The sequence below is a fragment of the Sitophilus oryzae genome, unplaced genomic scaffold (assembly GCF_002938485.1).
Source record: "Sitophilus oryzae breed Bouriz unplaced genomic scaffold, Soryzae_2.0 scaffold_179_pilon_pilon, whole genome shotgun sequence".
Taxonomy (NCBI): domain Eukaryota; kingdom Metazoa; phylum Arthropoda; class Insecta; order Coleoptera; family Curculionidae; genus Sitophilus; species Sitophilus oryzae.
This window is the reverse complement of record NW_022146501.1, coordinates 5,793,123-5,820,549: the sequence shown is the minus strand read 5'-3', so window position 1 is coordinate 5,820,549 and position 27,427 is coordinate 5,793,123. Positions and strand designations below refer to the sequence as shown.

The 27,427-nt window shown below is 32.6% G+C and overlaps 1 protein-coding gene across 1 annotated transcript in view; it reads right to left on the bottom strand.

The window, feature by feature from the left end:
- Nucleotides 1-27,427, bottom strand: part of LOC115882848 (aryl hydrocarbon receptor protein 1) — a 325,993-nt gene that overhangs the window by 112,556 nt on the left and 186,010 nt on the right. Inside the window, exon 3 of the mRNA XM_030901097.1 lies at nucleotides 25,282-25,472. Within this exon, the coding sequence (XP_030756957.1) occupies nucleotides 25,282-25,472 (191 nt within the window). The remainder of the gene's footprint in view (nucleotides 1-25,281; nucleotides 25,473-27,427) is intronic.

Below are 27,427 nucleotides of genomic sequence, written 5' to 3'. Positions count from 1 at the left end.
GAAAAAAATTAGAGTTAATATAAAACCGTATACTATTCTAGCTTTATAATTTTATAATGTTTTTTTTTAATTTTTATTAAAAAACGATAATTCTATCTCTCGGTCGGATAGCCTGGCAGCTATGACCATTAAACCAAAATACTAACATCTACAGGGTGGTTCGCACTGTATTCCGAAAACTTCGGCAGCATATTCTGCAGATAAAAATAAGTAAAAAAGTTCGAATAAATGTATGTCCTAAAATGCTTACTTTCAGAGATACAGGGTGTAGAAGTATCATTTTTATTTCGATTTTTTGTAAATAATTTCTGAAGTAACGTCAATATTTGGGTGAAAATTGGCGTCTGGGAGTTTTTTGACATGAGAAATTTGATTTTGGTGTCAATATGACTCCTACTAGTAGAGGGCGCCACCTACATGTGTTTTAACTATTTTGAAGCGTAATAACTTTTTGTCCGTACCTGTATTAAACTACCGAGCGAAAAAAATTCTCTGTGACTTTTTACGTAAAAAATATCTTTTTATATTAACCCTAGAAACACAATTATGAGTTTTTTTTTGGAAAATTTGGAATTTTTTGAAAAACTTTTTAATATTTTTTAGTTAAAAACCATAATTTCTTAACATAGGTAGTAGAATAAATTTACAAGACAGAAAAACCCGAAAAGCTCCAGTGGTTCCCAAAATTTAAGCGAAATATTTTTATTTTTTGAAATATTTAAAGTAAAATAACTCGGATATTTTGGAGTTATTTGAAAAACGGTAAAGAGAAAATATGTTTGTTTTATCTGAGATCTACTAGCTGTGAAAATACTTGCACTTATTCAAGACTCGCCCTGTATAATACCTAGAAAATCGAAAATTTCTAACTTTCATATTATGAAATACGAGAAATACTTTAAAATGCTTAAAAACATAGTTTAAACTATGTGAAAAACCAAATTGTTGTGTTGTCTAAATTACTATTAATGCTATTTTTTAATAGGTATTTGTGCTCGTGTATATCAAAGTATTATTACTTTTTACGTTAATGAATAATTCATATTTATTCTGAAATCAAATTAATTATGAAGTTTATGGTTGCTAAGGTAACAATTATCGCTTCAATGTTAAAAGTAAATCACGTGACTTACTTTTAGCACCAGTGCTAAAAGTAAATGACTTTTACCATCAGTGACATAATTTAATAGTAGATTATTTTCTTTTATCTATGGACATAATGTCACATTTTAGGCACTGACAGCATGCGTTAAAAATTACATTTTTACTCATAGATAAATGCAACAAGTTTAGATTGGAAAGCCCGTAAAAATTTTAGGTCGCGAAATTATTTTGGGTCGCGACCGTTATACGCGATCTGGCGCTGCTATAGCGGTCGCTAAGAACAACGGCAAACAAAAACAGAAATAATTTTCTCTCGTCAAAGTCAGAATCTTCAAAAATCATAATAATCTTTCAAAATCTAAACCGCTCTCATTAAAGAAATTCCGAAAAGTGTTTATAGCGTCTATTTTCAAAGTAATTCTTTCTATCTTGTGAGTTTAATTCAAGTTTTATTTACTCCAACCGGTGATAATTGTGAAAAAGTGGCATTAAAAACTTAAAAAGCTGTGCTGTGGACTGTGAACTGCAAAAACCATCGTGGATCGTGGCATAACGTCGGTTTCCAATGTTTCATAGGTATTTCATACATGCGTCCTTATATAAAATAAAGTTTCTTGTATGCAACACACTGAATTTTATTTATAAAATTAAATGAAAATAATAATAAATTTGAATAAACAATATTTGGCGATATAATTCCGGAAAAAGCCGAACCGCTCCGAAATTTTCAAAAGTTTTGGGTCGCGACCGTTGCGAGAATAGCGCCAAATAGTGTTTACATTGTCCTTATGGGCACTTTCCAATCTAAACTTGTTTCATTTATCTATGTTTTTACTGACGTAGAAAAAAATAATTATTGTATAAATCTGTATTCATTATCTGTTCTTTTCCAAGAGTTTTTTTATATTTCCTAATGCTTTTTCTATAAGGTATGTAACTAATGGAAGTAGGGGAAGTGGAATCAGCCCTTCAGGCCCATATATCTGAGGAAAGCGATGCCAAAAGTAGCAATTTCAGGTGGATATTCGGAATGGGAAAGAAAAACGGACCGGCAAGCACGTGGCTTGCTCCCTTGACTCATTCCCAGGGCGAAATTGTAGTGATCCGCTCGACGAGTTTCCAGAGTTAGAGATTGCTTCGACTGGTCGATCAACAATTTTGCAAGCGTGTTAAGCGCGAGTTACACTGGATCATTTTCGGTGAAGATTGTATTGAATATGGAAGCTAATCACGATCGTATAGATCTATACTTTCTTCCGTTCTTCAATTATAATTCATCATAGTCTCTCAAGGCTTTAACAAAAAGACTGTACCTGAAACGGTTTTACAGAGGTTAGTTCTTCTCCGATATCAGTCGTACCAAAGTGTATGGCACGAATGGTTTTGTCGTCTAGGCACACTCAGTTGTTTCTACTGAGGAGTTCATTGAGGAGTGTCGCTTTAAAAAGCCTGTGATGTGATAATCCGAAGACTATTCTTACTTAAATGAAGGAAAATCTTTAATTTTTCTGGGTCGTAAGTCCTTAGAAACTTCTTCGAGTGTCTCAGACCGAATGTTACGGATGGAATCTTCCAGGTGCTTGAGTTCCTCTTCGTTTCCACTTGGGAAGCAGAACGGTTCTGGTTCAGTTAGTGGGGTGTTCGCTCCTTTTTTAGCTAGAGCGTTTGCTTTTTATTATTTGTTGTTATTATTACCTTCTATCCCTTGGTAAGCGGACACCCGAGTAGGAAGACCTTGCCTAAACAACCTAATCTGTTCGGCCTCTCTAAGCATTCTTTGGCCAACTTCGAATTGATGGTTATTGAGTTCATCACTCTTATGCCTGTTTGACTATATTTGGTGTACATCCAAAGTGAATCACTCAGAATGAAACAATCCAGTGTAATAATTGGTGTTTACATATTTTCTTCGAGTGTGAAAAACTATAATGAAGAATAGTTGAACCATGGATAGTTTAATATTTATAATAAGTTTACAACAAACTCATTTCATTCATCATCTTTATTGTTTACTTTGGATGAAACACTTCAAAGGCAATCTTCTTATCACTTTGGATGATTCCTCTAGGACGATCAGTAAAATCAATTATATCAAGATTCTTTATATTCAGGACACCAATTTTGGATGACTAGGAGACTTAATAACTATTAGCATACACAATTCAGTTTGAAAATTGATGAAATTAGTTATATCACATTTCAAATTCCCTCCCCTTACTATATACCTTACTTCCCATTGCTTTAACAGCAAAAGTTGGGTAGTTAGAAAATGCGATTCATACATTAACCTATTATGAAATGAATGTCAAAATTAAAATAGTCGTGCAAGAGGTGATAAAACATATTAATTTTTTGTTTGTCTTCATCGCATGGGTTGTGTAATTTGTACTTTTTCAACCATATAAAATTGTACTTCTTGTAAAAGGTATTAAAAACTATGATAATTTTTATTCTATTACTGATTGATATTATTGAACTAAAACATTAATATATTTTGCTAACCAGTAGTAAACATTCTAATTCAAATGAAAAAAATAAAAAATTTAAACGTGAAAATGTTTCTAAATAAATTGTCCAATATTTTGTACAAAATTAATGTGAAATAATTGACACACATTACTGCATTTCACAAGTGCAATAGAGAAGGTATAAAAATGACATGTCGTGATGGAGACATTCTTTCTAATGACATTCTTATGGCGTTGATACATCCACGAAGTATACAGGGTGAGTCTTATATAAGTGCAAATATTTTTAGGGGTGATATATTTCGACCCCAGAAACACGATTATGAGTTTTTTTCGCGAAAAAAAATTGAAAATTTGGAATTTTTTATGGATGGGCATACCTTTAACAGATAGAACAGTACTTAGCCTATAGTTTGCAGATGACCAGGCAGTACTAGCCGGGGATAAAAAGACCTAGAATATATGGCCCGTAAACTAAAAGAAACCTATGTAGACTGGGGACTAACAATAAAAATGGAAAAAACAAAATACTTGTGCATAGGAAGGGAAAATTGTAACCTACAATTAGAAAACTAAGAAAAAATAGAAGCCTGTGAAGAATATAAATATTTAGGGGTTACATTTGACAAAACGGGTTCAGACGACAAGGAAATAAGAACGGGAGTGATACAGTTATGAAAGGCAATTAATTGTGTGAATGGTATCCTCTGGAGTAAAAGTATTACGAAACGTAGAAAATACAATATAGAGGGTGTATATATTCTCCGAACTGCATTCCGGAAATTTCGGAAGCATCTTCTGCAGATAAAAATATGTAAAAAAGTTCGTATAAATGTAATAAATGTAATAATGTCCTTAAATGCTTAGTTTCGGAGATACAGGGTGTGGAAGTTTCATTTTTATCCAAAAATCAAATTTCTCATGCGAAAGAAATTATTTGGAAAAAATCGAAATAAAAATGAAACTTCCACACCCTGTATCTCCGAAACTAAGTATTTTAGGACATACATTTATACGAACTTTTTTACTTATTTTTATCTGCAGAACATTCTGTCGAAGTTTCCGGAATACAGTTCCGACCACCCTGTATATTATGATCTAGAAGGTTTACTGACGATACTATACAAAATGCAAAAAGGATTACCGATTAAGTAAACATTTATTCAGATATAAGTCCTCCATTTCTCCAAAAAGAACGAATACCTACATCATCATAGTAAATCCTTTGTTCATATCCTTGGAAAGTTTTAATGCTTTTAGCCGAATAACGGAATAATCTTTCGATCGAAAAAAAGAAGGGAAGAAAAAAGAAAAGTTGTAGCCAAGACTGTCATTTGCCATTGTCTCTGTCCGGACGGGGGTATAAACTAAGTAGAAATTCGGTGGTGGATCGCGTGACCTGCGAAAATATCCTGGACCTGAGGCCGTGCACGCGATGGTACGCCGCCGAATGGGGAGGCCGCCGAGTTCGTAGCTGTTAGAGGTTGTTCTTCAGTTTCATTTTAGACAACCAACGTTGATCGATGCCTACTAGGGTTTCCGCAACCAGAGCTGTTTTTTGGAACCGGGCATTTCGGTACCGCGCCTCTTAGGAACCGGGACTTCCCGGTGTTTTCGGTACTGACTAATTTTTCTTCAATGGTGGTGCAGTTCATCAATCAGAAAGCAAGGGATAGTTTTTCAAAGTAAAATGGATAAAAAAATGAGATTTTTAATGCAAATAATATCAAATTATTAAGTAATCAGTCATGAAAAAATTAACATGAAGAATAAGTAAAGAAAAAGTATAGATAACTTAAATTTCATATCAAACAACATAAACCAACTGAATTTGAAACAAAAGCCCTAAAATATTGAACCGTACTAAAATATTTTCGTTCAATGTCTGTGAAGTTCGTCAATTAGCAAGCAAGGGATGGTTCTCAAAAGTAACATCGATAAAAAATTGAGTTTCAAATGAAAATAATATCAAATTATTAAGTCATGAGAAAGTAAACATGAACATGAACACAAACGAAAAAATAAAACACATAGGTAGCTTAAAAATTACATCAAACAACATCAACAAACCTCGAAACCAACTTAACTAAATTTGAAAAAAAAACTTAACATTTTCCATTAAAGATGCGAATGCCTATAAAAACATAACACAACAAAATATAACTAATACATTCAGCAATATTATACTAAATAATAAAATAACATATTTAAACTTCAATAATTGCTAATAAACATTATAGAAATTTCAAAATAACTTCAGAAGTAAGTACAGTTAGAGATGGCATCGCTACTTATTTAAAATAGTTCGAACGTAACAAAAAATATGTTTTTAATTATTATTACCGAGACTCGAAAGTACCAAAAGAACCGGGAAAAAATAATTTCGAGTCCCGGTTCTTGTTATCAGTGATATGATATAAAAAGAGATAGTACATATAAAAACCTTAGATAAAAATTAGCCAGACCAAATTCCTTTAATCTACAAAAACATTCGTATTTTACAAACTAATATATTTCATTTTAAGGTTTAATCCAAATTAATATTCTAATATATTACAATAAGTAAAAACAAATCCATTAGTTGTTAATATTAACTAAGGGAGAATTAAAAACTACTCTAATTGCTAATCTTTTTCAATTGTGATACTTTTAGCGAGTATACAAAACCCATACAAAGAAATTTCGAAAGCTCTCATATATTTATTCGTAGGTACTGTGAAAAATATACCTTACTAGATAAACCTTTTTTTTTAATAGAAGTAGGAAAATACATTTGCGTATCTCAATGTCGGACTTAGGTTTCAATACCGACTAGAAACTAGCGATGGGAACTATCGAATGAATTAGACTATCGAATGGTTTCTGAATGAATGATTTCAACTATCGAATGGTTTTATTCGAATAAAATCATTCATTCATTTGTATACTAAAGCATATGTGACAATCTCGCCGTGCGACTAAATGATTATCGTTGAGCCACGACTATCGAATGCTTTTGGTGAATGAAATTTAGTATTCGTTTGATTTTTGTGTGCGTCAGTGCATTATTATTTCTTCCAAATTTTTATAACTTCGCCGTATAAATACTGTGCTATTCTTGCCTTTATTAAAATATTTAAAATTCTAAAATAGTAGCTTTTTTTTAATTTTATTTATTGACGATTGTGTGCATGTGTAGGTGGTCAAAATTTTTCCGAAAATTTGTGTGGTTTTCCGTAGTCCGATCTTTCAATTATTTAATTTTATATGGTATATGGTCTATTTTTTAATGACAAATTTTGAGAAGTAGCAATTTTTAAGAGAGATGAGATGAACTTACAATTAATTTTAAAAATACATATTTGTATTTTAGATGTTTTAATAATATGAATTAGTTGAACTTAATAATCATATTTAAGTAATGTGGTAATGGTTACCGAACTCAAACTATGGGGTGAGAAAATTAAAATGAAAGTTTTACACGTGCCAATTTAAAAAAAAGGTTAACAATGTTTGTATTTTGTTTATGCTAATTCTCTTACATGTAGTTTTTTGCGAAGAAATATTTCATTTATTTTTTAAAGTAAATGCCAGTAAAAGTAAATATAGTTTTTAAATAGTAATATAAAGCACCTAATATAAATAATTTTGATTTCTAATTTTTTATTTATATCTTCCTTCCATTACATTGCATGCTTAGAAAATTAATAAATGTTTATATTTCATGATTTTAAAATTTGTTGTTAATATAACAAATTAGTTCTGTAATTATTATTCTTTAATAAACCAACGTTGCCAAAAAATTTAGAGACTATATTATTTTTAAATATTTAAATAGGATCTAATATAAATAATTTTGACATCTAATTTGTTGTTTATATTTTGCTGCTACTTAAAATAATGTTTATATTAAATGATTTTAAATTTTGTTGTTAATAGGTATAACAAATTATTACTGTTATTATTATTTATTAAACCAGTCTTTGCTTAAAAACATTAAAAATCATTTTCCTACATCCAAAATAACAAGTATTATTGCAGTGTAACAACAGAATATTAATAAAAAAAATGCAGAATATATAGACATACTATCCCTAACTAACTAAAGCCAAACAATAATATTCTTTGCTAATATCAACTAATACCAAAATATGGCAACAGCGCCCTTCATTATGTATTTTCTGTGTAAATACTAGCACCTCAATAAAAAAAATAATGTGTCCTTATTTTTATCTGACTCCGCAAAAAATCAAAGATGCCGGCTTCTTTCATAGCATTGCCACCGACCGCTGTCGGCTTTCTCGGAAAGAAACCTACGTCGCCGGGCGACAACTAAAATTCAGTTAATATTTTATTATAATCGATCCTAACGAATAAATGAATTTGATAAATGAATGAATTTTATAAATGAATGGTTTTTGCTGCCGAATTACTAGAATACAATGTTTCAAGGCAGATGACGGATCTATTCGATAATTTTTATTCGAATAGTTTTCAACGAATGTTTTCTTACTAACTATCGAATTATTCGAATGAATTGCAACTATCGAATGTTTCGATAGTTCTCACTACTACTAGAAACCTCCTCTTCAAGACAGCCGAGATATCAAAATATGAATGTAAAAATGTTTAGCCTTCCAATCCTCCCAATATAATTTTTGCAATAGACAAAAATGGTTAAGAGCGAAAAAGTGTGTAAAACTTGGAAAATAAGTTTGTTATAATAATGCTTTTATTTATTCACTATTCTAATAAAGAATGAATATGCATTCCTTCGGAAACTCTCTATTTATTTATCTAGTAATGCTAAAACACTCTATTTGAAAGTCGATTAGAGAAAATAGTATGATTCATTGGCAAACGATGTAAATATTTGTGATCAGGTAAAATTGTGATGTAGGAGGAAGCTTAGCTTGCCGGCGGCAGGTCAGTAGTAGAAGGGCCGGCCGGCGCGGCCGGCTGTTGTGTTGTGTTTTCTCACAGAGCTGATATTTGGGGGTTGCCAGTCTTTTGACTATAAAAGTTGCATGTACTGTAAGGCAACGGGTCGTTTGACTATTGAGAAGAAAACCTCTTGTGACGTCTTGCCTTCGAGGATCGTCTTGAGAGTTTGAGGTCTACCTTGTCTTCTTGATTGACACGATGCGGCGTTGGGGTAGTGAGGTACCCCAATTAGCCTATTCGATTGGGATGCGAATCTGTTTAGCGGCAGATTTGCGTCCGGGGGAAGCCCCTATACTATTTCAGGTGACACTAGCTAGTTGTTGAAGATTATTAACCAATAGATCCAAATAATATTTGAATTAGATGGAAGATATGGAATGGGATATATTAAATAGAATGTCAGTGATGTCAGTGGCTAGGGGGCGGAGTACCCCCGGGTGAGTTTTACTATTTAACTATCAATTTTATCCAGATCAGTAAATGTTTGTTTTGTTATTTTCATGTACAATGAGAGAGTGCTTGCCAAAGACCAACTAAATGGATATTTGAGGTGAATTTGCATTGTGAGACCCGGTTGAGTAAGCCCCAGATATAAGCGATTTTACAAGTGCATAATTGAACATACACCTCAATTCCAAAATATTAAGAGAAAATCTTTTTGAAAAAAAATATGGGTTTTTCCTCAAAAAAAAACTTAACAACATGTAAGAATAAAGATTGTAGAAAGACCATAATAAATCACTTATTAAGCTTATCATTTTCCATAGGTTAATTTGTAACGTAGATTTTTATGTTTGCAAAGATTTGAGGAGGTGGGAAAGTGTTTCCTTCCGTGTATTATCGTCCAATCAGCACAATGACAGAAACAGCGAACGGGAATTCCATCATGGCCAGAGACAAAACGTATTTCGTTGCTACGGAAACGACGCCGCCCACGTCGCGACGTCTCGTGCCCAATGGCGTCGTCTAAATCGCTCCCGAATATTCAGTGACCCGACGCCTAGTGTCTCGCTCTTTGAATAACGAATAAAAGATTTATTTTCGTCCAAATCACAAATATATTTTTTTAATTTGGAAATGGGTGACAAATTATTATATTTTAAGATTCATCGCCATATAACAGACTAGCGTGTATCCGCGACTTCGTTCGCGTCGAATTAATCATTTATAATGGTGATGATAAAGCAAAGCAAGAATTTCTATTAACATATAAACTGGATAAGATTTCCTCACATTTATGTCAGCATGAGAGAAAACAATATGGCGGTATTATTATATAACTTGGTAATATTTGAGGGGTAGTTTCATCTCGTTGGAATTTGACTTTCGAAAAATCCGTTTGCCAAAAATAAGCTTTTTACGTCAAGCAGTTTAAGCAGAATCGTGGTTAATCAATTAATTACCCAACTTTTTGGAACACTCTGTATGCTTTTTTAAAAAATTTCAAAATATGTAAAAAACAAAATAAATTATGCGTGTTCAAGCGTTTTTTCGAAAGACTAACCGTTTTTTAAATTACAAATATTGCAATATCTGAGGGGCGTTTTCACCCTCTTGGAATTTGAGATTCGAGAAATCCTTCCTTATTGAACCTCTACACCCCATAGTCAATCCGTTTGCCAAAAATCAGCTTTAAACGTCAAGCAGTTTAAGCAGAATCGTGATTACTCAATTACTTACCGTACTTACTCAGTACATTACCGAATTGAATAATAAAAAATATAAAATAAAATTTATATAAAATTTCTTTTTTCTTATAAAAAACATTAATACTAAATAATTTTATTTTAGTACCAAACGAGCTCTAAAAGCTAACCAGGCCATTACTAACAAAATACAAATCATATTTGCATAAATGCGAAGTAAATTTGGGGAGATCGTTCCCGATAAAGTACCGGCTGCCACAGTCATTTGCCCGGTCAAGCTTGAAGTTAAAGGGATTTAGGACAGAAGGGAGAATTTTAAATGGATTGTTTAGTAGTTTTTTTCCATTAATTCCAGGTGGTGTAATTCTCGATTTGCGTCTGGCGAAGAAAATTGCAAAGGGTTTTTCATTTTCTAGTTTTTTCATATGAATTTTTCTATGGTAATCGCAAAACAATTTCCGATGCACGTGATCAACTTTGAGTGACAAGCGATAGCGACAGCGCTGCCAGATTGTGATGGATTTATGAGACGAATCTTAATGTAAAATTAGGAAACAAACTATTTATTATATCACATTTTAAAGATTTTTACGTATTATTTTTAATTTAATAATTAATTTATTTATTTGTTTTATAGTTTATTTTATTTATTACATATTGGCAAAAAGTAGTTCATTATGAAGATTATTCTAGGCGTTATTATGGATTTTTTATTTATTTATTGATGTATATTTTACAACACCACAAGTAAGAGGGTATCATTAATGCACAAACTAATAATCACAAAATGTAATAAAAACTAACTTAGAAATAACTTTGAAAGTGGTATAATGGGTTTACCAATCAAACTCACTTCTCTGACTGCAGTTAAGGGTAATAAAGGACCTTTAATGTCATGTTTTCGTTCAACATAGTTTATCAGGGAAGCTACAAGCTCTTTGCTTCGACTGTTTAAATGCTTCGGCATATTCTCAACACACAATATCAAGAAATGCAGTACGAAAACTTGAAAATTTAGTTCTTAACAAAGTACAATTTTTAAAAAAAGACTATGAAAATAGGCAAAAAACGAGAATTACTCACAAAGATTCAACAACACGATATTTTACAAAGTAATGACTGACTTTATGATAACTGTCAAATAATAAACGACAACGTTGCTGAATACGGTGCAATGTGACCAACATAGCGATAATAAATTTCAGTTTAAACTAATTTTTGCAGCTTTAATCTATGTAAAATATCTGTTACAATAATTTGATCATAAAGTAAAATGAAGAGCTGCTCGGTATCTTAAATTATACAACAAATTTAAACATTTTTGCCAAAATTTCATTTAGTCAGGTTTATAGGCTTTAGTGTCAATTTCGATATGATTGATGACGTGCATCGGAAATGTTTTGCGATTACCGTATGTATATACAGGGTGTCTCAGAAATAAGTGCAAGTATTTTAAGTGGTGATAGATCTAGTCAAAAGAAACATTTTTTCTCTTTACCGTTTTTCAAGTAAGTATAAAATGACCGAGTTATATTTTACTTTGAAAATTTAAACAAAAAATGCCTTTTTGCTTAAATTTTGAGAACCACTGGATCTGTTCCGGATTTTCTTTCATGTAAATTTAATCTACTACCTTTGTTGCCATATTATCAAGAAATTAAGTTTTTTAACCTAAAACTAAAAAAATTCCAAATTTTTTTTTTAAAATATTCCTAATTTTCAAAAAAAAAAAAAATTCGCAAAAAAGACCTCATAGGCGTGTTTCTAAAGCCGAAATATACTTCCAGTTAAAATACTTGCACTTATTTCTGGGACATACTGTATAGTCTGTAACACAATTCAGGAATTCAAGATTTCGTCCGACGATGACCGAAAAAAAAAACAGCCATACTATCTTCTTCACTAAACAGAAGTTTCTACTTATTGACCTCGCCAAAATTATCATAGATTGCGATTCTCCAGCCATCTTTGACGCCGTTTTTTTTCGATCATACGCTTTCTGTGTCTAGTAGCAATAGCCTTCGCCTCGAATAGCAGAATAACAATTAAAATATCGCAATGACTAGGCAAAAAAATGCACAGAAAATTAATTATAATTTTTAAAATCGGTCCAGCAGTCGTTCTTCAGGTACAAATGGTAACTAACCCTAACTTTGCTTTATTTATTTAGAAAATATCGCACATAAATAAACAATTAATCAAACCAATAATATGTTTAATAATTCGATATTGGATCAGTGTCTGTATAAAGGCGTCTCAATAAATTTGACGACGTATTGTAATACATAGTTCATTAGTGTCCCAAATAAATTGTGCAACCTGATTGAAACGTTTTATGTTAATGCGGAATTTGCGTGTTATGCTTTTATCAATGGTACGTCGGCTTTTCAATTACCAAGTTTAAGAGTGAAACTGAAATATATTCAATGTTAATACTTTTACGATAAATTAATACACGTATTATACTGGCTTTAGTACGGATATAAAATAATCAATACTAATATACTATTGATTTTTATATTTGATTCATGCATTTTAGTATATTTTGAGCTCTCCTACTATTTGGCAGGAACGCATATACGGGAGGGGTAATTACCCCTCCCAAAAAGAAATTTATAAATATGTTAAAATGGAGTATAATATAAAATTGTCATAAAAGGAATGAATGACACTAATCAGAATAGAATTTGTGACAATATCTTTCAGCACAAATTTATTTAACTTAAAACTATTACTTTATTTAAATACTGCTACTAACTCTCCCAAACTCAATCTCTAGATGCTCCCAAACTCAATCTCTAGGGCACAGAATATACTAACAAAAAGAAGCCCAAGTTCCTTGTAATAAATCGGTTCCATTTTCGTAACGCCATCTCTCGACATAGCTGACATTATAGGTTAGCCAAAGGGGTGCGGGGCCGGGGGGAATTGTAAAATACACTTCTTTATTTTAATTATTTTTATTCGCTATTTGCAATTTTATTTTTAAAACATATTATGTGAAACAATCACATAATATGTCTTAAAAATAAAATTACAAACGGAAACAAAAGGAATTAAATAATCTGAAAATCTACAAAGTTTATTGATAAAAAAGTTAGGCTATGCAAATTGATAAGTATATTAAGTATAACCTCTTTGGTATAACATTGTTAAACAAACATTAACAAATCATAACATATCAGATCATAGAACTAAAAGAAGTACTATTACATAAAAACAAGTCATACAATACTTCAAAATTGATTTTAACATAATATCAAAACCGAAAAATCAAACTGCAAACACAACCACACTTATCACAACAGAAATTAACACACACTTCCGCGGCAAATGTCCAAGAAAGACTGATCATTCTGATTGGTCCTGGTCCGGTCGTAGCTCACGTCGTATTGTCGGTAAGCAAAATCCCTGTCCAAAAATTTTGACGATCAGCGCCATCATCCGTCATAATTGGGAAACTTTTGCTGGAACCGTTTTTAATATTTCACTTACATGGCCCTGATCTAGGGGACGTCTTAAGGTTAATTTTCATGCATCCGTTATAGGTTGGTACGTTGGTTCGACCATGCTCTGATTGATCATAGCGTTTTCGCGCCAATTTTCATCCGTAAATATTTTAGTTCAGCCCGTCAACGGACCCGTTCATACGATAATGGACGTTTTGACACTTTTTTGACAAATTTAATCTACAAAATAAAAACACTAAATCACCACAATACACCAAAACACTTTTACTTTTACACTGGACGCGCGTTTCGCTAACCATGTTAGCATCATCAGCAGATGATTATAAACTAAAGTAGAATCTACAAGTTGAGCGTTTATATACTCGCCCAGTGGGCACCGAGTGGGCGTGGCAAAAACTAGCCAACCGAGTCAGAGCCAACTGAGCGTAACAGTTAGATTTCCGCCACTAGAGTAGTAGGAACAAAGAACTTGAAGGAATTGGACCGTTGTCTCTGTTCATACTATCTTTACATTTATTAATTCTGATGCTTTCATATGCATCTAATTGCCTGTAATTTGAGACTTGTTTAATTAATTTTAAATTATTAAGATCTATACAATGTTCTTTATGAACAATATGTTCGGCAACGCAAGATTTATCCGGTTTACCATATCTTATCTGAGCTAAATGTTCTTTAAATCTAGTTAATATTGATTTTCTAGTTTGCCCAACATATTTCTGATTACAATCTTTACAAGAAATTTCATAAATACCCGACCTTTCCAGTGGAGGTGTTTTATCCTTTGGATTACCTAATAATTGTTGTAATTTATTATTAGCACTATACACAAGTTTATAATTTACATTCTTCAAAATTCCTTTTAGACCACGGGATAACTCTCTATCAAACGGCATCGAAAAATATTTAGACGTGTCTTTCTCCACTTGAAAAGTCGAATTTTCAGAAATCATTAACCTATACCTACGTTTTCTAATTAATTTATCAACTAGTGAAGGAGAATATCCATTACACTCAGCTACATTCCTAATGTAATCTCTTTCTATTTCATATCTTTCTTTGGAAAGTGGGAAACTAAGTTATCTATGAACTAGGAAATTTAAACTAGCCATTTTATGTTCAACACTATGATGTGATTCATTAGGAATATATCTGCGTGTGGTCGTATTTTTCCTATAGATATTAAATTCCAGGCAATTATTAATATTTCTAATAACTCATACATCTAGAAATGGTAATCTGTCGTTGTTCTCAATTTCATGCGTAAATTTAATGGAAGGAAAACGATTATTTAACTTAGAAATAAAATTATCTATGGTGTCTGAATGTGTGTCAAAAACAGCAAAAATATCATCCACATACCTAAATCAAACTCTTGGAAAATACTCAAACTGATTCTTAGCCTCCACTTCAAACCTGCTCATGAATAAATTAGCCAAAAATGGAGACAATGGATTACCCATTGCTGTACCTTCCCGCTGTTCAAAAAAGTTGTTATTAAATTGGAAACAATTTTGTTTCATACATAACGATGTAAGCTCAATATATTCAGTCACAGTTTTGTTGTCGAGACCATTTGCGATTATTCTTTTAGAATAAAATGAATTGTATCTATGAATCGTTTTTAACCATACTCCATTTAACAGAATTATCACTTTTTGTGCTATTATTTTCTAATTTTGAAAGGGAAGTTCAAGAAATGTCGTTGGATTTAGTTTTACTAAACCCGCGTAAAAAGTTTTATGCAATTTGACTAGTCTTCATTAGGCATTTTGCAAAGCGACTGAAAACAGATAGGCTCTTTGCAAAGTATGCTTCTATTGTTAAAAACGCCGCCGGCGTTTTACAGTATGTCTAGTCTGCTTTCAAAATGCCGAGTTATTCGATATATGAATCTATATAAAATTTTCTACAAATGCTGAAATTTTCATAATTGTATGAATAAGTTTACTTTCTTTCCAACGCCTTTGAATATGTGTAAAAACTAGTCAAAAAAGGTCATTTTTTCTACTTTTTTGCATACATAATAGTCACGAAAATTGGCTATTTTCGTCATGTCACCGATTTCATTAAAACTGCTGTTAGTTACTAATTCAAGGGTGTAGAATAAGAAAATATAGGCCGTTGTAGCCTTAGGAGAACAGTACTTGAGGTTCACAGTCCTAATTCAGCGAATACTCTGGAGAATGTTACCATTCGTTAGCATTCCTCATGAGTCGTGAGAGTGGTCTAAGCAAATTTACCTGCCATTGAAAACAAAATCTCTAAAAACAAATTGAAGATGTCTTAAACCGTTCCCCCCAAACGAAATATCGTTCGATATTGATCTAACAAACGGCTCTAAGGCTCTCTGTCTCTGTTCCTCCCTCCTGGAAGGTGGAATCGCGGGGCCGCGGCCATGGCTAACCCCCCGGTTCGGACGGATAGAACGGGGGCGCTGGGCGCTTCCACCGCCCGTAATTATGCAGAGGGAAGGCGCGGGCGCATAGAATAAATCAATGATTTAGGAGAGAGCGCCCGCCACCGATAATGCCGAATGTTGTTGCACCAAACGAAGAAAGAAAATTGGATTTGGTATAGATAAAAGAATAAATAGCCTAAAAATTGCATTATATTTTTATAAAAAATGTCTATACATATGTGGCGGATTCATCTCTCCAAAAAATCCTATATGGGTATTTCGCCACTGCAAGAAAAAAGTTATTTTTTGTAAACAAATTTACCTAACGAACAAAAAAATGCTTAACGTTTCGGAAAGTTTATCGCTTTCTGTCGTCGGAAGCAAAAAATACACAGAATAAAGAAAAAACTATTTAAATATAACTAATTGAGAACACTTTGGTTTTTTTAAAACAGATACTTTACAAAAACCATTGACGTTCTGTTAAAATGTTATTATAATAATTAACATTTTGCCAACACGATAGAGTTTTTTCTTTTTTTTATTAAAGGCTTTAATTTTGAAGTTACAAAAATAAAGTATACAGAAAATGTAAAACAGCCTCTACACTATGCGGGGAACTCTTCGAAGCAGATCAAGGTTGTTGTCTTGACCCACTTTAGTTTGCTTTGACCTATTTTCGATTCTTAAAAGCGCCTGAAAACTACTCGTGAGGCGGGCGTGGCGGTATCTGTACCCGAGGCAAAGGACTTTTTTTCATAAATCTCAGTGAAATAAGTAAACCTAGACGTTTCTAAAATAGCTGTCGTTACGATGATATTTCGTTAATTACTTACATCTCATTTTATGTTGATATATATTTCACAAGATTAATATTTGAACGCGCGTTTAATAATATGTAGAGTAGATACTTAAACAAAACTTTTCACTTCACAGGAATATAATTACAACATTTTTATTATTTATTTTTATTATAATTAGTATATGAAATTGTATATGTTATGTTTGTTTTACGCGGCCTTAATTGATTAATATAACAGTAGTATTTCTTGATGAGTAATACTGGCAACATCATTAATATATTGAGCTGATTGGGAAAATTATTGATTGACCCGATGGCTGGCAAAGGTTAGTCTTGGGTCGAGATTTCCGTATGTAAGAAGAGTACAATGCGCTTATATACTGAACAAAGAGAGGACAGTAAGCACGTTGCCAAACGTATGAAATAAGCCAAGAAACTGTGCACATCGCTAAGAGACGTGGAAGGGGATATAGCAGATTTGTCGCAGTTGACCGGTCGACCCAATCAATACCTCTGTCAGTACTTAAAGTTCTAGGGAAAGGTGTACGTCATGCGTTCAGCTTCACGATTTAATTACGTCTCGTGATACTTGATTTGTTTATTTATTAACGAGTTGTTGTAATTTTCCCTATAGCTTGAATTTTTTTAAGTGCAAGCTAGAAACACTTGCATTTTTGGTAAAAATAAGTGGAATTGAGTGGGTGTTCGATAGTGGTCGCGCTATTAGAACTCTGAATTCAAAATCGATATCTCGAAATCTATTAGAAATAATAGATTGTAGTTTTTCGAGAACTTTGTTAATATTTCTGCTGTATTTTCTTTGTAGACAGTATGTGAAAATCTTTATCAATAAAAAAATTACACGATTGTTGAAAATTCCTATGCTCTAAATAAATGGATGGATTAAAAAAAGTAAATGGATGGATTGTTTACAATTTTTGAATGGAAAAAACAACCTTATCGAATTTTTCTTATGTAAACATATTGTAAAATATCCGATCTTGAAAATAAAAAAAAGTTTCAATATCTAAAGTGGTTCTTGAGTTATGGCCTGTTATGTGATAAAAAGTCGAGTTTTTAAATTATCGCGATTACTGACGTTTTCTCGTTATAAAAAAAATGACACCCTAACGATATCCTCATAATTCCATTTCAGATGCTCAGAAACATTACAAACCTAATGATTTTATCTAGTTATCTCTTGAAAAAAAAAATCCGGCGACGACAGCTTTTAGAAGAGCCAATTAGCTATCTTTTAGTAAAAAAGCAACTTTCTAGAGCAAGTTGTTACTTCAGTAGAGACGACACAGATAAACATTAGACAACAATTAATTGAATTAGATTACATCACACAAACCTCGTACCTTAGTGGTTTACAGTTTCAATAACAGCACTAGTAAAAATTGTGATACTTTTTAAAATCAACTGAAATGCACCCTGTCTATAATAAATTACTAATTATGTCACTAAATTTGATAATGCAATCCCAATAAAATTACGTAAAGCAATAACAATATTTATTGTCCTGACCTAGGACACAATAAAACCATCAAGGACAAGTCCGAATCGAACTAAGTATCCCTTTGGCCAGAGCAAACATTTATTTTGGGAATTGGTGGACACGTAATATAGATATTAACGGTGATGGTGTGTCAACAGGAGAGAGTGAATCAATTGCGTGATGAAGTACCATCAAGTGTTATCGACGGAGAAGTTATTGGGAGCGACATGAATCCAAACATGTTTATATGGATAAATGACTTGGTCGAGCGATTGCTTGTTGTTTAAATTAGCCTGGAGGCACGCCTGGAGGTGTAGAGCGATTAGAGGTATAATATTATTTTTACGTTAATATTTTACCATATAAATCAAATCTGTTATATAATTCAGAAGTATATTATATTGTCACGCCATCTTATTTGCTGATTAGAATTAGTGGTTTCAATTAGCGTAGAAGTTTGTTCCTTTCATTTCAATAAGCTCAATGCTTATTGAAACGTCAAAATTAGTGGTAGACATTTTTAATTAGTAGAAAAGTTATGAAACTTTTGCCTTTTCCACTAATTATACTTCAAAATGTGCGAATAAAAAAATAGAATAAAAATAACATAAGTAATTCACTTCAGTAAAAATAACATAAGTAATTCACTGTAATCACGATCCTGCTCAAACCACTCAACGTAAGAAGCTCAATTTTGGCATATAGGTTGATTCTAGGGTGTAGAGGTTCGATAAGAAGGGATTTCTGAAATTCCAGTTCCAAGGGGGTGAAACCACCCCTCAAATATTACAATATCTTTTATTTAAAAAACGGTCAAGTTTCCGAAAAACGCTTAAACACGTATATTTTATTTTGCTTTTTACAAATTTAAAGATTTTTTAAAAATGTATACAGGATGTGTCGAAAAATCTGGTCATTGATTAATCACGATCCTGCTTAAAGCGCTTGACGTAAAAAGGTGATTTTTGGAAAACGGATTGAATTTAGGGTGTAGATGTTCGATAAGAAGGGATTTTTCGAAACTCGAATTCTAAGGGGGTGAAACCACCCCTCAAATATTAGAATATTTTTTATTTAAAAACCGGTGAGTTTTTCGGAAAAACTCTTAAACACGTATATTTTATTTTGTTGTTTTACATATTTTAAGATTTTTAAAAATGTATACAGGGTGTTTCATAAAATATGACCATTGAGTAATCACGATTCTGCTTAAACTGCTTGACGTTTAAAGCTGATTTTTGGTAAACGGATTGACTGTGGGGTGTAGAGGTTCGATAAGGAGGGGTTTCTCGAATCTCAAATTCCAAGAGGGTGAAAACGCCCCTCAAATATTACAATATTTGTTATTTAAAAAATGGTTAGCCTTTCGGGAAAACGCTTGGACTAGCATAATTTATTTTGTTTTTTACATATTTTGAAATTTTTTAAAAAATCATACAAGGTGTTCCAAAAAGTTGGGTAATTGATTAACCACGATTCTGCTTAAACTGCTTGACGTAAACAGCTTATTTTTGGCAAACGGATTTTTTGAAAGTCAAATTCCAACGAGATGAAACTACCCCTCAAATATTACCAAGTTATATAATAATATCGCCATATTGTTTTTTCTCATGCTGATATAAATGTGAGAAAATTTTATCCAGTTTGTATGTTAATGGAAATTCTTGCTTTGCTTTATCATCACCGTTACAAATGATTAATTCGACGCGAACAAAGTCGCGGGTACACGCTAGTTATAATATAATGACTGTTTACTCCAAATTCGGGGAAAACATTTAAGTAGTATGCAATGGTAGATTTGCACGCCACTGGATAGCTATAGTTCATATCAAATAAACTTTTAATCACGTGATTAAACTTGATCGGCATAGCGTTACTCACTTTTATATATTTTCCTTTAATCAAAATATTTTATGAAACAAAAATAAATTGATTATAAATATATAAACAGTTATTATTTACATCAACAAAACTCACCTTCTTAACAGCACTTTAGGGACATAAAGGGCCATTACTACCGCTTTCCCGTTCAAAATATTCTAATAAAGTTGCGATTAGTTTTTTACGGCTATTAAGCTATCTTGTACATTTCGCACTAAAAGTGCTTCTGAAAAGAACGATGTTCGACTGCAAGGTCTGCTATAGTCTATGATATAAATGAATAACTTTGAATTTTGACCGTTATTTTTTACCAACATGGTAAATATAAAATTCCTCTGTCAAAAAATTTACTGATATTCTTTAAATTGAGTGCCTGAACGAATCAGATAGGTAACTCTTTTTACTTTCGTGAAATAGAAAAGGAAAATAATAAAACAAGTGACAGTTCTTCCTCTTTTTGCAAATTTTTTAGAATTTAGAATGAGTGGGAGGGGGGTTAATCACTTCGACCTTACAGATCCATTGTGTCCCCCTTTCTTGAATCATAACTCATCATACAGTCCCAGGGCTTTGACAAAAGCCAGTATCTGGGACGGTTTTATAGAGGGTAGTTCTCCATCTCCAATATCAGTCGTACCAAAATTCATGGCACGAATGGTTGTCGTCTCGGCGCACTCAGTGATGAGGTGTACTGGTGTTTCACCATCTTCCCCACAGAATCTGCATTCGCCGTTTCTTCTTAGTTTCAATCTACTGAGGTGTTCATTGAGGAGACAGTGTCCTGTTAAAACCCCGTGACAATCCGAAGATTGTTCTTACTCAGACCCAGGAAGATCTGTGATTTTTCTTGATCATAAGCCCTCAGAAACTTCTTCGAGTGTCTTAGACCATTGCAAGATTTCCATTTCAGGTTGCGGATGGAATCTTCCAAGTTCTTGAGTTCCGCCTTTGAGTTGGTTACCACTTGGAAAGCAGAACGGTTCTGGTCCAGTTAGTGGAGTGTTCGCTCCTTTCCTAGCTAGATTATTTGCTTTTTCATTGCCTTCTATCCCTTGGTGAGCAGGCACCCAGTGTAGGAGGACTTTGTTTTCTTTGCCCCTAATTTATTCAGCTTCTCTATGCATTCTTTGACTAATTTCGAATTGATTGATACTGAGTTGATCGCCTTTAACGCTGCTTGACTATCAGATAAGATGGCTATTTCTTGTTTCCGATAGTTCCTATCTAAGATAAGTTGTACGCATCTCTCGATAGCGTAGATTTCTGCCTGTAGGATACTAGGGTAACTGCCCATTGGTTCGGAGTAATTAGCTCTCGGCCCAAACACTCCGATCCCTGTTCCCGTATTGGTTTTGGAAGCATCAGTATACCAACTTATGGTATGGTCTTTTTGCAAAAATCAACACGAAATGTTATAAGTTATAAGTGTCAAAAGTAAAATGTCATCAGCTTTTGACATTTCTAAATATCAGACCAATGCCGTCTCTAATAGAACAGCCACGGATCGAGATTTATGACGTCACGCTAGTTAGATACTACGGATTAATAAATATGTTGTAGAATACATGGAAAACATAATTATTCCTCGTATGTTTGGTTTGCATTTTAAAAATGATATAGTTTACATGAAATATACATAATATACAGTTAATAAATACAATATATTATATACCTTTTTATAGTAATAAATACTTTGGCAAATAAACTATGAATCATACAAATGCAGCAAATGTTTTCCAATATACATATACATTTTTACATATACAAAATACATATGAACAGGTACATAAGATAATGGGTAAAATGTAAAATATATTTTAAATTTTGGGGTTTGAAAATCAATCTAATTTGACAAAAAACATTCAACATCTACTAATAGTGATGTATTATTATTTGCATTCACAAAATTTATATGTATATTTTGCAAGTATCAATGTTCGAAAAATTATATTTGCAGATAATACAATATCATAGAAAAAAAGGTGTCAGCGATGGCTATGAAATAAAGATCGCTGTCATTTTATAAGTAAAATTATTCTAAAATTTTTGATATTCTTGGGATTTAAGTTCGGAAAAAACGCCACTACCACTAACCACACGCCACATAATATTTATTGCAATTAATAAACTAATATAAACTTGTTAAAAGATGATCACATATTTTTTAAAATTATTATTCTTAACACTAAAACTATCTACATTGACTATGGAGTACGATTTCAGCCATAGTCAATGTAGATAGTTTTAGTGTTAAGAATAATAATTTTAAAAAATATGTGGTCATCTTTTGACAAGTTTATATTAGTTTATTAATTGCAGTAAACATTATGTGGTGTTAGGTTAGGTTGTGAATATTTTATATGTAATTTTTTGGATTATATTCGACACTATTTTTTTAATATATTTATTAATCCGTAATATCTAACTAGCGTGACGTCATAAATCTCGCTCCGTGGCTGTTCTATTAGAGACGGCGCGGCATTGCGTCAGCATGGCCGCAAGTTGCTAACCTAATAAAATTAACACTAGAAAAGCCCGCGGGAACTGTCAAATTCAAAGTTATTCGTTTCACAGACTATAGTAAATATTTTCAAGCTTAAAGTATTACAACACTTTTTATTTAAACCAAAAACTCACAATACAAAACTAAAGTTTCAAAACGAATGACAATGTCAAGAAATAAACAAATAAATGCGACAAGTTGACATTTTTTACAGCAGAGCTACCACCTGAATCCCTAGCGCGAAATTTAAATTCCAGTTAGTCAGCACAGCGCCGAATATGTTCATGGTTGGTAACAATGAATTTAAAAATTGCGCCTTCGATTACGCAACTAAAAGTTTAATTGATATGAAATATACATGATAACTGAACAGTTCAAAAATTACATGGGATTTCCTATGTCCGTGTTCCAATGCACCACACGGTATATAGTAATTAATAAAAATGTTAAAAATCCCAGTGAAAAAATACATTCTCTTAAAATATACGTATAACTACGGGCCCAGCCTCGGCCAAATAAAGATATTACCTATATAAAACATACATTTCGACAGGTTATAATGGCTGTGGCGTCCGCAAGGGCATAAGTCAAAGAGGTTATTAAAAATGCCGTTGTAAATTCTCTTCGAATCGGACGTTGTTTAATGAAGAAGCGTCGAAGAGACGCGACGTTGTCGCTTCGTGTTGAAAATATTTGTATTTAGGGACAAATCTAATTACAACCTCGAAAACTATATTTGTTTCTTACTGAATTAATGCAAACTTATATCGTCTTGGTTATGTTAACTTAAAATAGACTTATAACTCCTTTGAGACATTATTATGAGTCCATTTCACTAGTCCGAAAAAGTAGGAAAATAAGCGTTCGGCATTTAACGTTTTATGTAAAACTGGCTAGGTATTTTTACTTTCTTTATTTTCAAGATTTTGACGGTCAAACATCAACAAAATATTCCTTATGTTTAGACTAAATTTCCTCGAAAATAAAGACATAATTTAAAATTCCGTTACAATACGGAAATAGATTGAAGTTTTGTGATTACAGTGATACAATAATTTATATGGTTTTGTAACAAATTGCTCGCTATTTTATGGCAAATGCTGAAGCTCTGCAAACCTTAATCAAGCCTTAATCAAAGCACGTGTGTTTGGAATATAACGCCAAGCGATGACACAACTGAACTCAAAAATTCCTTTCTTTATATAAAGCTATCTATAACGTATCTAATATTATCCTCACAAAAGACCTGACAACGTTGTAAATCAGCTTGACAGAATTTAGTTTATGTATTCAACGCCCTAATTGTTATTTATAAGCCGGCAGGATTTAGTTGCATTTGTAGCTTGCGTTTGGGAAATACAAACTTTGTTTTATGCTACAGGGTGAGTCTTAAATAAGTGCAAATATTTTAGGGGTAGTATATTTCGACCCCAGAAAAACGATTATGAGTTTTTTTCGTCAAAAAAAATTTTGAGTTAAAAAACATAATATCTTGATAATAAGGCAACATAGGTAGTAGATTAAATTTACAAGCAATGAAACCCAGAAAAAATCCAGTAGTTCTCAAAATTTAAACAAAAAACTGTTTTTTTTTTGGATATTTTCAAAGTAAAATAACTCGGTTATTTTGAACTTATTTGAAAAAACGTAAAGCGAAAATATGTTTCTTTATTGAGATCTACCAGCCCATAAAATATTTGTACTCATTTAAGATTCACCCTGAATAATAGAACTTATATTTTACTAAAATTGGCAGAATTTTAGTCAACTAATTACAGACCCTGTCAAACTGCATTTTGTAAATCATTTTTGTAATTAATTTGTTAATTTTTTATCAATTTTAAAGAAGGTAGAGATCATTGTGTCTTGTCTGTTAATCCTCAAAAGACAAACAATTATTGATCAATACAAATATCATTTCTGTATGGGCATTAGTATCCAGTAAAAACCTCCACCTACCACTTTGCCACCCACTAATTTAGAACCTCGAAATTAGTGGAATAAATTAGTGGGTTCAATAATTACACTTTATACTTTTTAGTTTACGATCATTCACAATGTCTAAAATATACAATTAAAATTAATAAAATATCCTAGCAACAGCTTGCGGTAATCAGCTGTATCCATAGGGAAAGTCTAATATTTAGTTATAAATCAATCACATTTTTTCCTGACGAATGATAATCAAAGGCCAAAATGACATTCCCCGCAAGTTTTGAAATTTAATTAGTGAAAAAGTTAAAAGTTTGGTAACTTTTTTCACTAATTGAAAACTACTACCACTAATTTTGACGTCCTGAATGCTTATATTGAAATTAAAGGAACACACTTCTACGCTAATTGAAACAACTAATTTATTAAACTAATTTCTAAATGAAGCTTTAGGCAACATAATTTTGAATTAATTAAATTCAGTTGACGGATATATGGACGGACAATATGTCGAATGACGGATCTATTGACGGAGAAATCTTGGGAACGGACATAACAGACCGTCCGTTATAATGACAGACGTTTCGTCACTTTAAAGTTGGCCTTCTAATGACTTACTTATTATTATTGATGATAATTAACTGGCTTACCTTGAAAATAACTTTTTGTGCGCAAATAGCTGACGGAAAGACGTAGAATCGACAGCCTGTCCAGTTTGGACAGGATGTTTTGCTCGAAGGGCAGAAGACTGGCCAGCGTGTCCAGCTCGGCGTTGAGACGTTCCCGGTGCCTCTTGCTGGGGTTGCTCTTGGTAACGCCATCTTTCGGGGTTGGTTTCAGACTGAAAAAAAAGAAAGAAATTAGTTACTGAGGAATAGATTTTTCAATTCGTGTTTGTTGATTATGGTGTCAATTGCTAGCCTCCATTCGCGAATTTCTGGACTACTCGAGAACGGTTCTGAACTTGCGCGATAGCCTGGTGCCTCCATATTATGGCGCGGAACAGTTCTGAACTTTATGACTCAATTGAATGGAGTGAGAGTATTGCGTTCTTGAACAGTTCAGAGCTGCACAACTGCGTGAACGGAGGACAGTAAATATTGCAAGAACGATTTATTCTCGACAGTGATTCACTGACAGATTATCAACATTTTGAGGTACTTCTAGAAGTTTTACAAACATCCCGAGTCATCATAATTATTACAGAAATACCTAAAGTTGTCTAATATTGCTACTAACAATTTAATAACAAAATTGTTGAATAGGTGCTTAAAGAGAGGCTAAATAAAATAAACTGACTTTGTTTTACACTTTGAATAAAAAGATTAAGGAAGGAGCATATCAAAAATCTTTTAGATCGACCGCGACGGGGCCCTACAATGGCTGACTTAAATTCCGGTTTATCAATGCCGTTCTATTTTTTTTTTCAAAACGTGTAAAAATATGATGTACTCAATAATTTGTTGTTTTAAGTTTGAGTTATTTAAGTTTGAAAATTTAAAAAAAAATTGTTTGCCACCGGAATTTTTCTGTATTTGCGTCCCTTTTAGTGCCTTAACCATAGAGTAAAGCCGTAACTATGGTAATATCAGAGACTAAGAAATTATACCGTGGGAAAATTTGCGGTGAACAGGCAGTTCCAAAAAGTTTTCGAAAAATATATAGAGAAATTAAAAAAAAAATACACGATTTTTAACATCTTTTTTTTGCTAAAAAACGTATTGCTGGGGTCGAAATATATCATCCCTGAAAATATTTGCACTTATTTAAAATTCATCCTGTATAGTCACTTACTAGGAATGCTAATTTTGGAAGAATGAAACAACCCAAACAAATATTCTTTTCCCCGTTTAAAACAATTCTATCTTCGAGATAAACTATCGATTCGAAGACAATTTAAGAATGCCAGCCGGCTGGAGGCGTATAATTTTAAATGCCCGTCTATTTACTAGACAGCTAGTTGGCGGTTGTTAAAATAATTAAGGAAATTATTGGAGTTTCGTAAATTTCGGCTTTGGTACAGCGAGAAAATTACCAAGAAGACACTCGCTATACTATAATTAGACGGATTGAAGAATCGGAAAGAAACAGCAATGAAACGTCGTGTAATTACACACGGTTCTTGTCATTGCACATAAATGTTCGGACTGCTGACAAAAGAAAGGTTTTTGTTATATAATAAGAGAATGTAGAGTCGTTTAAGGATATTGTCAGAAGTTGGTCAAAAATGACTAGAGGAGATGCACAAATTAAGCAAAGAAAATAGTGTCCTCGCACAAAAGGGACAGAAGGTAATAAAAAAGCAAACGATCTAGCTTAAAAAGGAGCGAACGCTCCACTAACTGGACCAGAACCATTCTGCTTCCTAAGCGGAAACCAACTTAAAGCAGAACTCAAGAATCTGGAAGACTCCATCCATAACTTGGAATAGAAATTTTCCAACGGTTTAAGATATTACTTTGAATGTGGTAGACAATAATTATTCAGTACTAAAACTAAAAGAGTTTCGGACTCCATCCTCTTTATTTATTTTGATTACACAACGTTTCTGTTAAAACACAAGCAATCAGTATATGCAGTGACCAAGAATCTCTGAATTCTGAACTAGAATATAGAATGTTTAGGAGGGGAGTTAATCACCGCGACCTTATATATCTATTGTGTTCCCCTTTCTTGAGTTATAACGAGTTATAACTCATCATACAGCCTCAGGGTTTTAACAAAAGCCAGTATCTGAGACGGCTTCACAGAGGTCAGCTCTCCATCCTCGACATCAGCCGTACCAAAGTTCATGGC